The 12,371-nt window shown below is 46.5% G+C and overlaps 1 protein-coding gene across 5 annotated transcripts; it reads right to left on the bottom strand.

Annotated features, from left to right (window-relative positions):
- Positions 1-358: 358 nt before the first annotated feature.
- Positions 359-11,601, bottom strand: LOC309520544 (intelectin-like protein). 5 transcript variants are annotated; one of them, XM_082202459.1, is made up of 8 exons: positions 11,474-11,600; positions 8,698-8,810; positions 6,267-6,431; positions 5,332-5,579; positions 4,333-4,491; positions 2,886-3,006; positions 2,469-2,572; positions 359-626 (listed from the first exon to the last, which is right to left on the bottom strand). In XM_082202459.1, the coding sequence occupies exons 2-8, from the start codon at positions 8,756-8,758 to the stop codon at positions 477-479; spliced, it is 1,008 nt and encodes a 335-aa protein (XP_082058585.1). In that variant the 5' UTR covers positions 8,759-8,810; positions 11,474-11,600; the 3' UTR covers positions 359-476. The 5 variants fall into 5 exon arrangements, with proteins under 5 accessions (XP_082058585.1, XP_082058587.1, XP_082058588.1 ...); XM_082202461.1 differs by having other exon boundaries at positions 8,710-8,810; XM_082202462.1 differs by lacking the exon at positions 11,474-11,600 and adding an exon at positions 8,893-9,019 and having other exon boundaries at positions 8,710-8,810.
- Positions 11,602-12,371: the final 770 nt, after the last annotated feature.

Here is a 12,371-nt window from a genome sequence, read left to right as displayed (position 1 = left end):
GCATTACAAATATATACTTCTTTAGGCACAGTTTCTCCTGATATGCCATTTTTGTTTGAATGGAGAACTGCACCACAGAATTCGAGAAGGTGCCAATTTGGAAGGGCGGTTCTGCTTCGCATAGTATTTCGGGAAGGGCAAATGAAATAGCTTTGCAACTCAAATGCAAGCTGATCTGAATTTCCGCCCCCTTGTCACAAATGCCTTCCTTTCCCCCAAACAGCGATATTCATTCCGTTCCCCGCAACGTTGTAAGCAGACAGCTTGGTCAGAATGCAACCGCGAAGAGACGAAACTAGAATTCGTGGGCAGTGGCGCGTTGCTTTTGATGGCATGATGCAAGAAAGACTAAGACTCGTATGAACCAGATGGTTGTATTAGCCTTGTTGACATGAGATGAGATTTAGCTGGGGGAAAACGTCCTCATTCTCCAGCCCAAAGCTCTGGTGCTCAGAGAATCGGCAGCGGTCTTAGACTCAGCGGTAAAAGATCAGCATCGCAGACTCCAGCAACTGTTTTGAAACACTCCAGCCAGTGTGCGTTCCGTAGCCTTCCCAGTCGAAGGCCGTGTAGTCGCCGCACTGCCGGCTTGATTCTGGAAAGTACCCTCCTCCACCGACACAGAACTGGGGAAAGAAAATTTGGGAGAGTCTAGCTCGGAATTGGGAGTGGCCTGCATCATATTCGACATCACCGGCGGGACAATACAGCTCCCAAACTTATCCTGCCTCTTTTATTATTATTTACCGCATTTTTCGCTCTATAAGACGCACCAGACCACAAGACGCACCTAGTTTTGGGAGGAGGAAACAAGAAAAAAAATATTCTGGATCTCAGAAGCCAGAACAGCAAGAGGGGTCGCTGCGCAGCGAAAGCAGGAAATCCCTCTTGCTGTTCTGGCTTCTGCGATAGCTGCACAGCTTGCATCCGCTCCATAAGATGCACACACATTTCCCCTTTTTAGGAGGGAAAAAGTGAGTCTTATAGAGCAAAAAAATATGGTATTTATCACACTTTTTTTCCCTGCAAGGTAGAATACGTGGTTTCCTCCCCCCCCCCTTCGTTTAATCCCCGCAACAACCCTGTGGGGTAAGTTAGTCTGAGAGGCAGCAACTACCCCCCACCCCACCCCAAAAGGTAAAACCCAGTGATCTCTGTGGCTGAGCGGGGATTTGAACCACAGTCTCCCAGGTCCTAGTCCAACACTCTAACCGCTACACCACCCCGGGAGTGGATCTAAACACAGTGGGGAAACCAATATAAATACAGTGGTACCTGGGGTTACAGATGCTTCAGGTTACAGTCTCCGCTAACCCAGAAATAGTACCTCGGGTTAAGAACTTTGCTTCAGGATGAGAACAGAAATCGTGCGGCGGCAGCAGGAGGCCCCATTAGCTAAAGTGGTACTTCCAGTTAAGAACAGCTTCGGGTTAAGAACGGACCTCCAGAACGAATTAAGTACTTAACCCGAGGTACCACTGTACTACATTTTTTCGTTTATAACATGCCCCCAAGTATAAGACGCCCCACCCCCTATTTTTGGGACTCCAAATTGAGAAAATGGGGGAAAATTGTATCCGTGTATAAGACGACCCACAATTATCAACATAATTTTTAATTTTAAAAAACCTAGTCCTATACACGGAAAAGTACGGTAAGTCAGAAATTAAACTGTTTTAAATAAAAGGAGAAAAAATCCAAGGGGAAACCCAGGGGCATAGGTAGGTGGGGGCGGCGCACCCTAGGTGTCATCCCTCAGAGGGGTGACAAAATCCCCCCTGAGCGGATCGCCACCCTGGCCCCCTGGGCACTAATCGCCCCCAATGGGCGCCGATTGCCGTGCCAATAGCCCCCAATGGCCAATGATGGCAGTGCCGATCATCCCCAACGGGCGCCAGTGGCCCCCCTGGACAGCTCCTCCACCCTTCCAGGTGCCTGAGCAGCTAGCTCCGCCGCTGGGGAAATCTCATTTTAAACCATTCCTTCTCTCTTCCGCCATCTGGTGTTGCATGTTTAAAACACATTCAGTTCTTTTTTTCTTTGCTAATATAGCTGCTTTTGAATTATGGTGCTGGAGGAGATTCCTGAGAGTCCCATGGATTGCAAGAAGATCAAACCTCTCCATTCTTAAGGAAACTAACCCTGAGTGCTCACTGGAAGGACAGATCCTGAAGCTGAGGCTCCAAGACTTTGGCCACCTCATGAGAAGAGAAAACTCCCTGGAAAAGACCCCGATGTTGGGAAAGATGGGAGGGCACAAGGAGAAGGGGACGACAGAGAATGAGATGGTTGGACAGTGTTCTCAAAGTCACAAACATGAGTTTGGCCAAACTGCGGGAGGCAGTGGAAGACAGGAGTGCCAGGCGTGCTCTGGTCCATGGGGTCACAAAGAGTTGGACACGACTAAACGACTAAACAACAACAATGTAGCTGAGTCCTGGCTCTCTTTCCACCAACTTACAACTCACCGTTTCTGTGTTACAGCCGGTGGCTTTGATCCCAGCACAGAGTGCCACGGCAGCTTTCTCGTTGTTGAAGACCCGGAACTGTATGTAGCCAGCAACAAATTCACCTGGAAAGACATAGAGGCAGGGAGGGAGAACACAGTCTTGGTGGCTAAGAGCAATTGGCAGCTTTCGCCTCCTCCGTGAATTTGTCTAATCTTCTTCAAAAGGCATGGGGACAAAGCTCACATCCACAACACATATATAAAAGAGATGATGCACATTCAACGTACCTTTAAAGCACACAGCTCCGCCCCCCAAAGAATCCTGGGGGTTCTAACTTACACCCCCCCGAGCTACAATCCCCTTAACAAACTAAATTTCCCAGAATCCTGTGAGGAAAATCCATGTGGGTGTATCTTCAGACTGGAATGGACTTGCCTCTGGAATTTGGAGAGTAATAGAACGCCGTCTGCTGCGCATTTCCGGTGTCGTAGACGACAGGGACGATGGGGCCATTATTAGCTGGGCAGCTGCCAAGCCCAAACTTGACTGGGTATTGCTGGAAAGATGAACAAATGGGAAATAAACCAGAGAGAGAGAGAGAGAGAGAGAGAGAGAGAGAGAGAGAGAGAGAGAGTTGGCCTGTCAACTTAGAAGCATACAAGCCTGAGCATCAAATTTGTTTAAAAAGAATATACAGTGGTACCTCGGGTTAAGTACTTAATTCGTTCTGGAGGTCCGTTCTTAACCTGAAACTGTTCTTAATCTGAGGCACCACTTTAGCTAATGGGGCCTCCTGCTGCCACCGTGCCGCTGGAGCACAATTTCTGTTCTCATCCTGAAGCAAAGTTCTTAACCTGAAGCACTATTTCTTCGTTGAAGTGTATGAAGTGTATGTAACCTGAAGTGTATGTAACCCGAGGTACCACTGTAATTGCATCATCCTCCCTGTGTCCTTCCTTATTTACTTATTAATTTGATCACATTTAAGGACATAAGAAAAGCCTGCTAGATCAGAGCAGTGTCCCATCTAGTCCAGAATTCTATTCTCTCAGTGGTCAACCCGGTGCGCCAATGGGAAACCCTCAAGGAGGGCCTGGGCACAAGAGATATTCTCCCCTCCTCCAGTGTCAGGGAACTGCCATCGGAGCCAAGAGTGGAGGTAAGGCTCCCCGACCATGCAGGAGAAGGGACCAGTAGGGGGAGAGAGAACACTCCCTTTGGGGAAGGTAATCAGCGTGACACCGGGGAGGAAGGGAATCAGGGAAGGACTTCGGAGAGAGGGCTCCAAGACTCTTCCACAGAGACCAGCGGGGAGAGTCCAGGACCTCCGCTGGCTACGCCTACTCTGCGCAGAAAGCGTCCACGCAGGGAGGCTAGGCGGAGATTGGGCGTCAATGAATTTTTATGTTGGAGGAAGTTCAGGAAACACCCACTGACGGATTCTGCCAGTGACTGACACAGCCATGGAGAAAGGGCTGTCCAGCCAGGGAAAGTTGCCTAGAGCTTCAGCATCCTTTACGCACGAGCAACCCCAATTCCCATTACATCCAGTTTCCAACAACTGGCATTCAGAAGCATCTAAAGCCTCCAGACAGAGGTGAAGCTAGCTGCTCCGACACCCAGAGTGGCGCACATGCTGTACACCCAAGGGTTGGGCCATGGGGCGGGGCGAATGTCCCTTTTCCATGTTTTCCCTAAGAAAGTCGTAACAGAGGGCAGAGTGAAGTTGTGACAGGATGGGAACCTGGACCTCTGAGATCTACATCTGAGGTCTTCAGGTATTTAGAAATCTGCTCTCAAACACACACCGCCACATCCCTTTGAGAGGTCCAGGCTAACTGAGGCACTAAATATTGACTGTCCATTCAGCCACATCAGTTACCTGATAAAGCCCATGAAGGTTCCCTCCTTCTACAGACAAGAATCCGGTCTCGGTGTGATACCTCAAGAAGGCAGAGTCACGCCATTCCCTCATGGGGGTGTTGTTTGGGACATGCCAGATGGCCATATCCCATGCTTGGAGGTCAGAGTAGCCTGGATTCTGTAAAATATCAGAAGAGGGTAGGGAAAAACACCTATATATTTAGTCAGGGCCTTATTCTGCAATCAGAGTGCCTCCGTGGTGGATTCATAATGGACCATTCGCACAAGACTCTGCTTTAATACCGTATTTTTCGCTCTATAGGACGCACCCAATCATAAGACACACCTAGTTTTAGAGGGGGAGAACAAGGGGGGGCAATTCTCTCCCTCTCTGCGCAGCGCCCCTTCAGCGAAGCAGCAGGAGAAACGGAGGCTTTTGTGTTGCTTTCGCTGAAGCCATGGAGCCTGCATATGCTCCATAAGACGCACACACATTTCCCCTTAATTTTTGGAGGGGGAAACGTGTGTCTTATAGAGCGAAAAATACGGTAGTTGTTCTTTGATGCTTCCACAAGGTTAACACATTGCTGCCATCTAGAGGGACAACTCCATAACGCAACCAAAGTGGAATGAAAAGATAGGCAGGAAGTTGTAGGGCAGGGGTCAGCAACCTAAGGCCCATGGGCCGGAAGCGGCCAGCGGAGGTCATTTGACCTGTCCACAAGCCCCCCCAACTGAGCTGACCAGCGTGACTAAGCTGCTTCTGGCACAACAGAACACCGTGAAGGAAACCAGAGCACATGGAAATGCTGTTTACCTTCCAGCCACAGCGGTACCTATTTATCTGCTTGCACTGTGTGCTTTCAAACTGCTAGTTCGGACAGAGCAACAGGAGCTCACCCCATCACAGGGATTCAAACCGCCGACCTTCTGATCAGCAAGCCCAAGAGGCTCAGTGGTTTAGACCACAGCGCCACCCGCATCCTCAAGAAGCTCAAGAAAGGTAACAGAGCCTCACCTTATAGTCATCACATGTTGAGCCCACAGCCGTCCCAAAGGTGTTGTTATTGGACCAGTTGCCTTCTCCACTTGGGTAATTGGCAGTGTTCCCTTGTTGACTAGACCAGCGGTCTCCCAGGGTGCACTTCCCATAAATGTTGTTCTCGTGGATGCTGGCCACCAGCGTCCAGCCGCCTCCGTTGGTGGACATGTCGCAGAAGGTTTGGTAGATCTCACCGTCCTCCGTGCTCAGGAAATACAACCCATCTGCCGATGAGCCAAACAGGCTATCGTTATGACCCTCTCTCTGTTGGCAGCATTGACTCTGATCACATTTTGCAATCCTTGCCATGTAGAGATTCCTCCCCTCCCTTCGGTAGCTCCACAGATAAGAATTTATGAGCATTTGATATATTTATGGTCCTTTTATTACAGCATCATGTCACAAGCACAAATATACAGCTCTTCACAAGGAGGGTAGCTGGCTACTCTAAATCCTCCCTCCGACCTCCACAACAATTAAGTTCATCCCTCCCTCTGCCTCTTTTGCTCCCTGATACGTTTGGACCTCCGAGTCCACGGTGAGGGCGGTATCCCCCACACTCTCAAGTGACATCTCAGCTAGCTGCACCCTCCCTTCTGGCTCCCTTGTCATTATCTCATAACTAGGTAGCTCCTCCCTAAGCTGTTCAGCTCCTGTCTCTCTCTGTTTCTGAACAGGTTGTGGACGGGGGGGGCGACTCTTCCCCCTACAGCTCTCCATCAGAGAGAAGCTGGTCTGCAATAGAATGCATTCCCCGGTTCTCATTTTCAGACCATTCCCTGACACAGCAGTGAGCACATAATCAGAGAATTGTAGAGTTGGAAGGGACCTAAAGGGCCATTTGGTCGAACCCCCTTGAGATGCCTACAAAGAGCCTCTGATCTGGCACATCTCCTTCCTGGCTTACCTACCTGGGGCTCCTTCCAGAGCCGTTTTGATTTCCTTGCAGCTCCGAGGGAGGGTCTGGAGGAGGTTTGGGACCAGGCCTTGCTGGTTCTGGAGGCAGCTGGCATCTTCCCATTTGACCATCAGCTTGAGGATGTCTCTTTTCAAGGAGGCGATGCAACCGTCCGTGTCTGCGCAGAAGGGGCTCCTTATTAGACTCAGGAGAGGAAAGGTGGAGTGCATTTATTGGGGAAAGGGGTGGGAAAGTGTTTTGTGGACCTCTCGATCTACAGTCATACGTCCTGTTACGATAGCTTCAGGTTGCGTCCCACAGCGACCCAGAAGTAATGGAACGGGTTACTTCCGGGTTTTGCCGCTTACTCATGCGCAGACGTGCAAAATGACATCATGCGCATGCCCAGAAGTGGCCAATCATGACCCGTGCATGCGCAGACGCGGGTTGCTTTCTGTTCAGGTTGCGAATGGGCCTCCGGAACAGATCCCGTTCGCAACCAGAGGTGTTACTGTAAAGTCTTCTGGGCGGTCTTATTTCATGCCATCACCATGATAAATTCTCATAATCCTGCACCACATTCCCACCCAGCTGCCAAACACCGCCTCAATTTAGGGTGCCTGATGAAGAGGAGGATCAGACCCTGGGACTGCTGTGGCTAAAGAACCGCTTTCCCCCTTAAAACCATCTGAGGAGATGTCTCCTACCTTCAAGGGAGGGCCAGGGGTTGGCTGTGAGAGAACAGGGCCTTCCCTGTAGTAGCCATGCTGTTAAGGGAATCTTTTCCCTGGCAATTTGACTGGTGCCAATTTCATCATCATTTCAGTACCAGGCAAAATCATTTTTCTGTTTTTCTAGGCAGTCAGGTAGCACCAATGACGTTATGCGACACTGTTAAATCTCCTTTCTATTTATATTATTATTTTATTTCTTACCTTGATTGTAAATTGATTTGAGGCTTTTTAAAAATCTCCCTATATAGAACCATACGACTGGAAAATCCCGGACTTTGCACGGCGGAAATTTCAATAAAACAATGAACAGGAGGGTGGTGATACAGTGGCTACTGCAATTGACACAAGTGATAAGTTTTCTTCCAAAATTAAATAAATGAGCACTGAGCCACTGATATATTACAAGTGAGCTCTTTACTCAATGCATTTGCAATTGTTTAAGATAAAACCTATTTGGAAGAGAAACTACTTTGGCCATTTGTCTGGAAGTTTATCTTTGTTTACAGATAGTTGCATTGGTGATATTGTCTTGTGGCGAGGGCGGAGATCTCAGCAGCCTTTCGAAATGTCTGGGGAAACTTGGGAATTACCGTATTTTTTGCACCATAACACTCACTTTTTTCCTCCTAGAAAGTAAGGGGAAATGTCTGTGCGTGTTATGGAGGCAATGCCTACGGGTGGCATGCCTACGGATTTTCCTCCTCTAAAAACTACATGCGTGTTATGGCAGGGTGTGTGTTATAGAGCGAAAAATACGGTATATCAACTGACATGCCTGCCACTAGGAAAAAAGGTTTTCTTATTTGCAACTGCTACGGCCAGAATGATTATAGCAAAAAATTGGAAGGGAGAAAAAACTCCCTCAATAAGAGAATAGCAAATAAGATTTTGTGAATATACAGAATCAGCAAGACTTACAGCAGTGGTAAGAGGCCAGTCAGACCAAAAACTGATAGAGGAGTAGACTTGCATGAAGGAATACATCAAAAAAAACATTGTTCTGGTATTAATATATCAATATGCAATGAATGCAACTTATAGAGTAAAAAATTAAGAAGAAATGGGTATAAGATGAGATAGTCAAAAATAATATGGATAACGCAGCGAAAAGAAGAAAACAAACAAAGGAAGCCACATATAGGGTGAGGGAAGTCAAAATGTATGTCTGTATGTTGAGTTTGTATGTTTGTTTTCCTTTTTTTGTAATCTAAGTTGAGAGATGTATGTATCTATGTATAATAAGAGTGTTTAGTGTTTTGGTTTGTGTTTGTAAGTATTGCATTTATCAATAAAAGTTAAAAGAAAAAAAGAAACTTGGGGGGAAATGTGCAAGCGAGTTTTTTTTGCTGAAATGTTTAAGAAATTGCTACAAAACTGGGATGGAGGGTTGCAAGAACTTTGGTCAATAAACTTTGACACTGATGGAGGCATTCTATGTCTTGCATATGTGTGAGAGAGAAAGAGAGAAAGAGAAAGAAAAAGGGAACTGGGGTGGAGAAGGAAATATGTTCTTGTCCTTTTGGAAGGCAGCTGTCTGTGAGAGAGTGGTCTTGAAACATAAGGTAGTGTCGCCCTTTTGTTGATCCAGAAGCAGAGAAGGGAAGGAAATGTCAGTGTGGTTTTAGGGAGGAAAATTGAGGCAATTAAAGCTTTACAAAACATTATGTAGCTAGTTCTCCCCTCTTCCCCTATGAACATACATAGACTTACCACACTCCAAACCTTTTGGGAAGACAATCACACAAAGCAGAATGGCCCCAAGCGCCTTCATTCTTCTGAGTGGGAGAGATCAAGTTTATTTCGTGAGAATCTCTCTTCACCACCTACAAAAAAAAAGTCTCTCAGGCAGAAATCCACATGAACCTGACCTTTGAAGAGTTTGTAAGTAAACTCTTTTTAACTTACCAAATGTGTGGTCTTTTTCTATGCTGGGGGAAGAGGGAAACTCTGGTACTCACTTTAAAGGGCACATTTTAAGGGTCTAGCAGCCTTTATCTCCACACTTTGCTGAATATTTTGTGACTATAAATCTCTGCTGAGGTTCTCTCACCAAAGAATACCAAAGTACTCTTTGCATCCCAACAAAAACTGCAATGTCAACAATTCCAATTTCCTGATTCAGTCCACAATCCAAGGAAAACACACCATGTTTACACTTTCTGAAAAAATATGTGAACCGAAGTACAGCCATCCTTTTAAACTGGCACTGAATTTTGCAACGAAGTCCTCCAGCCAACAAGTGTACAGTATATACAAATAGTTTGCATATACTATTGTGAAGTATGCATAAAGATAAATACACCTGTGACTATTGCGTGCAAAAAAAATACATTATATTACAGAAAACAACTTTGTAAAAATGTGTCTGTTGGACATATCCATATGAATGTGGATATCAGGAGAAATTTGCACTAAAATGCAGATAAATTTTCATGTTAAATAAGTTGGAGTTCTTGTTATTAAATACAGTGGTACCTCAGGTTAAGAACTTAATTCTTTCCGGAGGTCCATTCTTAACCTGAAACTGTTCTTAACCTGAAGCACCACTTTAGCTAATGGGACCTCCTGCTGCTGCCGCGCCACCGGAGCATGACTTCTGTTCTTATCCTGAAGCAAAGTTCTTAACCTGAAGCACTATTTCTGGGTTAGCGGAATCTGTAACCTGAAGCGTATGTAACCTGAGGTACCACTGTATACCAGAAAAAAGCACAGCAAAGACTCAGGCCAATGCAAGTTTCAATAGTGGGCGTGGTCCCTACTCGCAAATCAATAGTCAATTGTGACAAAAACTAATCCATTCAAAAGTATGTATTCTGACAAGGATTACAGACTCAGATAGAGATTACAAACTCAAACAGAGATTACAAACTCAAACTCATAAAGATATGCATAACACAATAATTCGTTACAGAATTAGAGATAAGAGTTGATGAGTAGAAATAAGTTCATGTTAGCCCATAGTCAGATTCGACATGGAGTTTCAATCAGTGAGCAGAAATCAGGAGTCAATTATGGATCAGAAACCAGGACAGGGCCCTGTTTCGAAGTAGTCACCTTCATCAGCTAATTTTTAAAGGGTCGTGTAAGTTTGAAGACGTTTGGCTAAATATATCCTGTTATTTTCTACGTTTCTCAGGGATCACAACTACAGGTGGGTAGATCAGCGTGTATCTTGAGCTTTTCGGTGTGGAAATAAGTGGAAATTTGGTGAACCACACTTAGGGCTGAAAACATCAGGAACAGTTTCACCCAGTCCTGCTCCAGGATGATTGGAGGTTGCACAAAAATGCTTTCAGACTTCGTTTTGGAGCTGCAAGCCTCCTCCACCCGCCCACCCCTGCTCCAAAGTTATTTGTTCCAGTTGCAAAAGCGGAACTGTCCCCAAGGCACGAGAAATGCCTGTGGAATAAATCTGAGGGAAAGAGAACAGACTAACATGGGGAGGGGTCATTTTATTACAAAGCCAGGCCAATATTATAGAGGGCAGAGAGAAGGGGAGAATTTTCAAGGCAAGCGAAATCTTGTTGTGGGTGTGGCATAGACCACCCCTTCAGCCAGGCAGGATGGCTGGACTGTTGCAGCTAGTCTCCAGATCACAGAGTCTTGCGCCTCCTTCCCAAAGCCTGGCATATTACCAAGGTCTGTCCCTAAAGAGAGGGCTTTCTCCAGTGACAACCCCTAATCTGCAGAATTCCCTCCCCACAGAAGAGGTCTATTCCGAAGCTTCAAAATGTAGTTTCTGTCATGTCATTAAGACCCACCTCTTTATCCTGGCCCTTGACACCACATGTATCTGTATACAGTGGTACCTCACAAGACGAATGCCTCGCAAGACGAAAAACGCGCAAGGCGAAAGAGTTTTCTGTTTTTTTAGTCGTTCCGCAAGGCGAATTTCCCTATGGGCTTGCTTCGCAAGATGAAACGTCTTGCGAGTTCTTGCGAGTTTGTTTCCTTTTTCTTAAAGCCGCTAATAGCCGCTAAGCCGTTAATAGCCGCTAAGCCGCAAATAGCCGTGCTTCACAAGACGAAAAAACCGCAAGACGAAGAGACTTGTGGAACGGATTAATTTCGTCTTGTGAGGCACCACTGTATACCGTATTTTTTGCTCTATAAGACTCACTTTTTCCCTCCTAAAAAGTAAGGCTGCGCAGCTATCGCAGAAGCCAGAACAGCAAGAGGGATTGCTGCTTTCATTGCGCAGCAATCCCTTTTGCTGTTCTGGCTTCTGAGATTCATAATATTTTTTTTCTTGTTTTCCTCCTCCAAAAACTAGGTGCATCTTGTGGTCTGGTGCATCTTATAGAGCGAAAAATACGGTATTTTAGATCTCACCCTATTCTTTTGGACCGTAATTCGCATTACACCGGTGTTGTTGTTCTTGTTGTTCTTGTTGTTTTACGCTGCCAGCACCCAACCTGGAACCTTAAGGTGAAGGGTAGGTAAGGAATCCAATTAATGATAATGAATTAATGAATGAATAGCTCACCCTTCCAGCAGCTCAGCTCGTTTGGAGTTTCTAAACTGCAAGTTTCAATGATGGCCGTGGAAATGGAAGGAAAGACGCCGGCGTTCTGCCGACTGCCCTCTGCTTTAGACAAACGGACCTTAGTCGAGGATGAGGAAATCTAAGCAGGTGACCAGCAGTGACCTGGGCTTCTTGGCACACACAAGGCAGGAGGGCAGTGGATTGACTGCAGAAGGGATCATTCTTTCTTTATTTGTATTTCCTTCAAGTATTCCTTCCAGGGCTTACCATCTGCAAATTCTGCTACCAATCTTTCCAACCCAGTGGTCCCCAAAGAGGATGGTACAGCCCCCTGCGGGGAAATGAGATTACCTGGTGGTGCTGAGAGCTAAGAAGGGGGCAGGGGGGCACTGGAGGTGTAAATGTCTATCAGACGTTGAAAACCTCGTATCAGTGGGTCACGTTCATCATTTTTTGTTAAACTGATTAAACTACGTAGTTTTAGTTGGATTTTGAATAAACATGCAATTAATTGTTCCTGCATTGAATTTTATTGCTTTGCTTCTAGTGGGCTGTGCAAGCCACTATTCTAAATAATGCTTCTTATAGCATAAAAGTAAAGGGACCCCTGACCGCTAGGTCCAGTCGTGACCGACTCTGGGGTTGTGGCGCTCATCTCACTTTATTGGCCGAGGGAACCGGCGTACAGCTTCCAGGTCATGTGGCCAGCGTGACTAAGCCGCTTCTGGCGAACCAGAGCAGCGCATGGAAACGCCGTTTACCTTCCCGCCGGAGAGGTACCTATTTATCTACTTGCACTTTGACGTGCTTTCAAACTGCTAGGTTGGCAGGAGCAGGGACCGAGCAACGGGAGCTTACCCCGTCGCGGGGATTCAAACCGCTGACCTTCCAATCGGCA

This window comes from Podarcis vaucheri, assembly GCF_965113315.1.
Source record: "Podarcis vaucheri genome assembly, chromosome: 16".
NCBI lineage: Eukaryota > Metazoa > Chordata > Lepidosauria > Squamata > Lacertidae > Podarcis > Podarcis vaucheri.
This window is presented reverse-complemented; position numbering and strand designations above follow the sequence as displayed.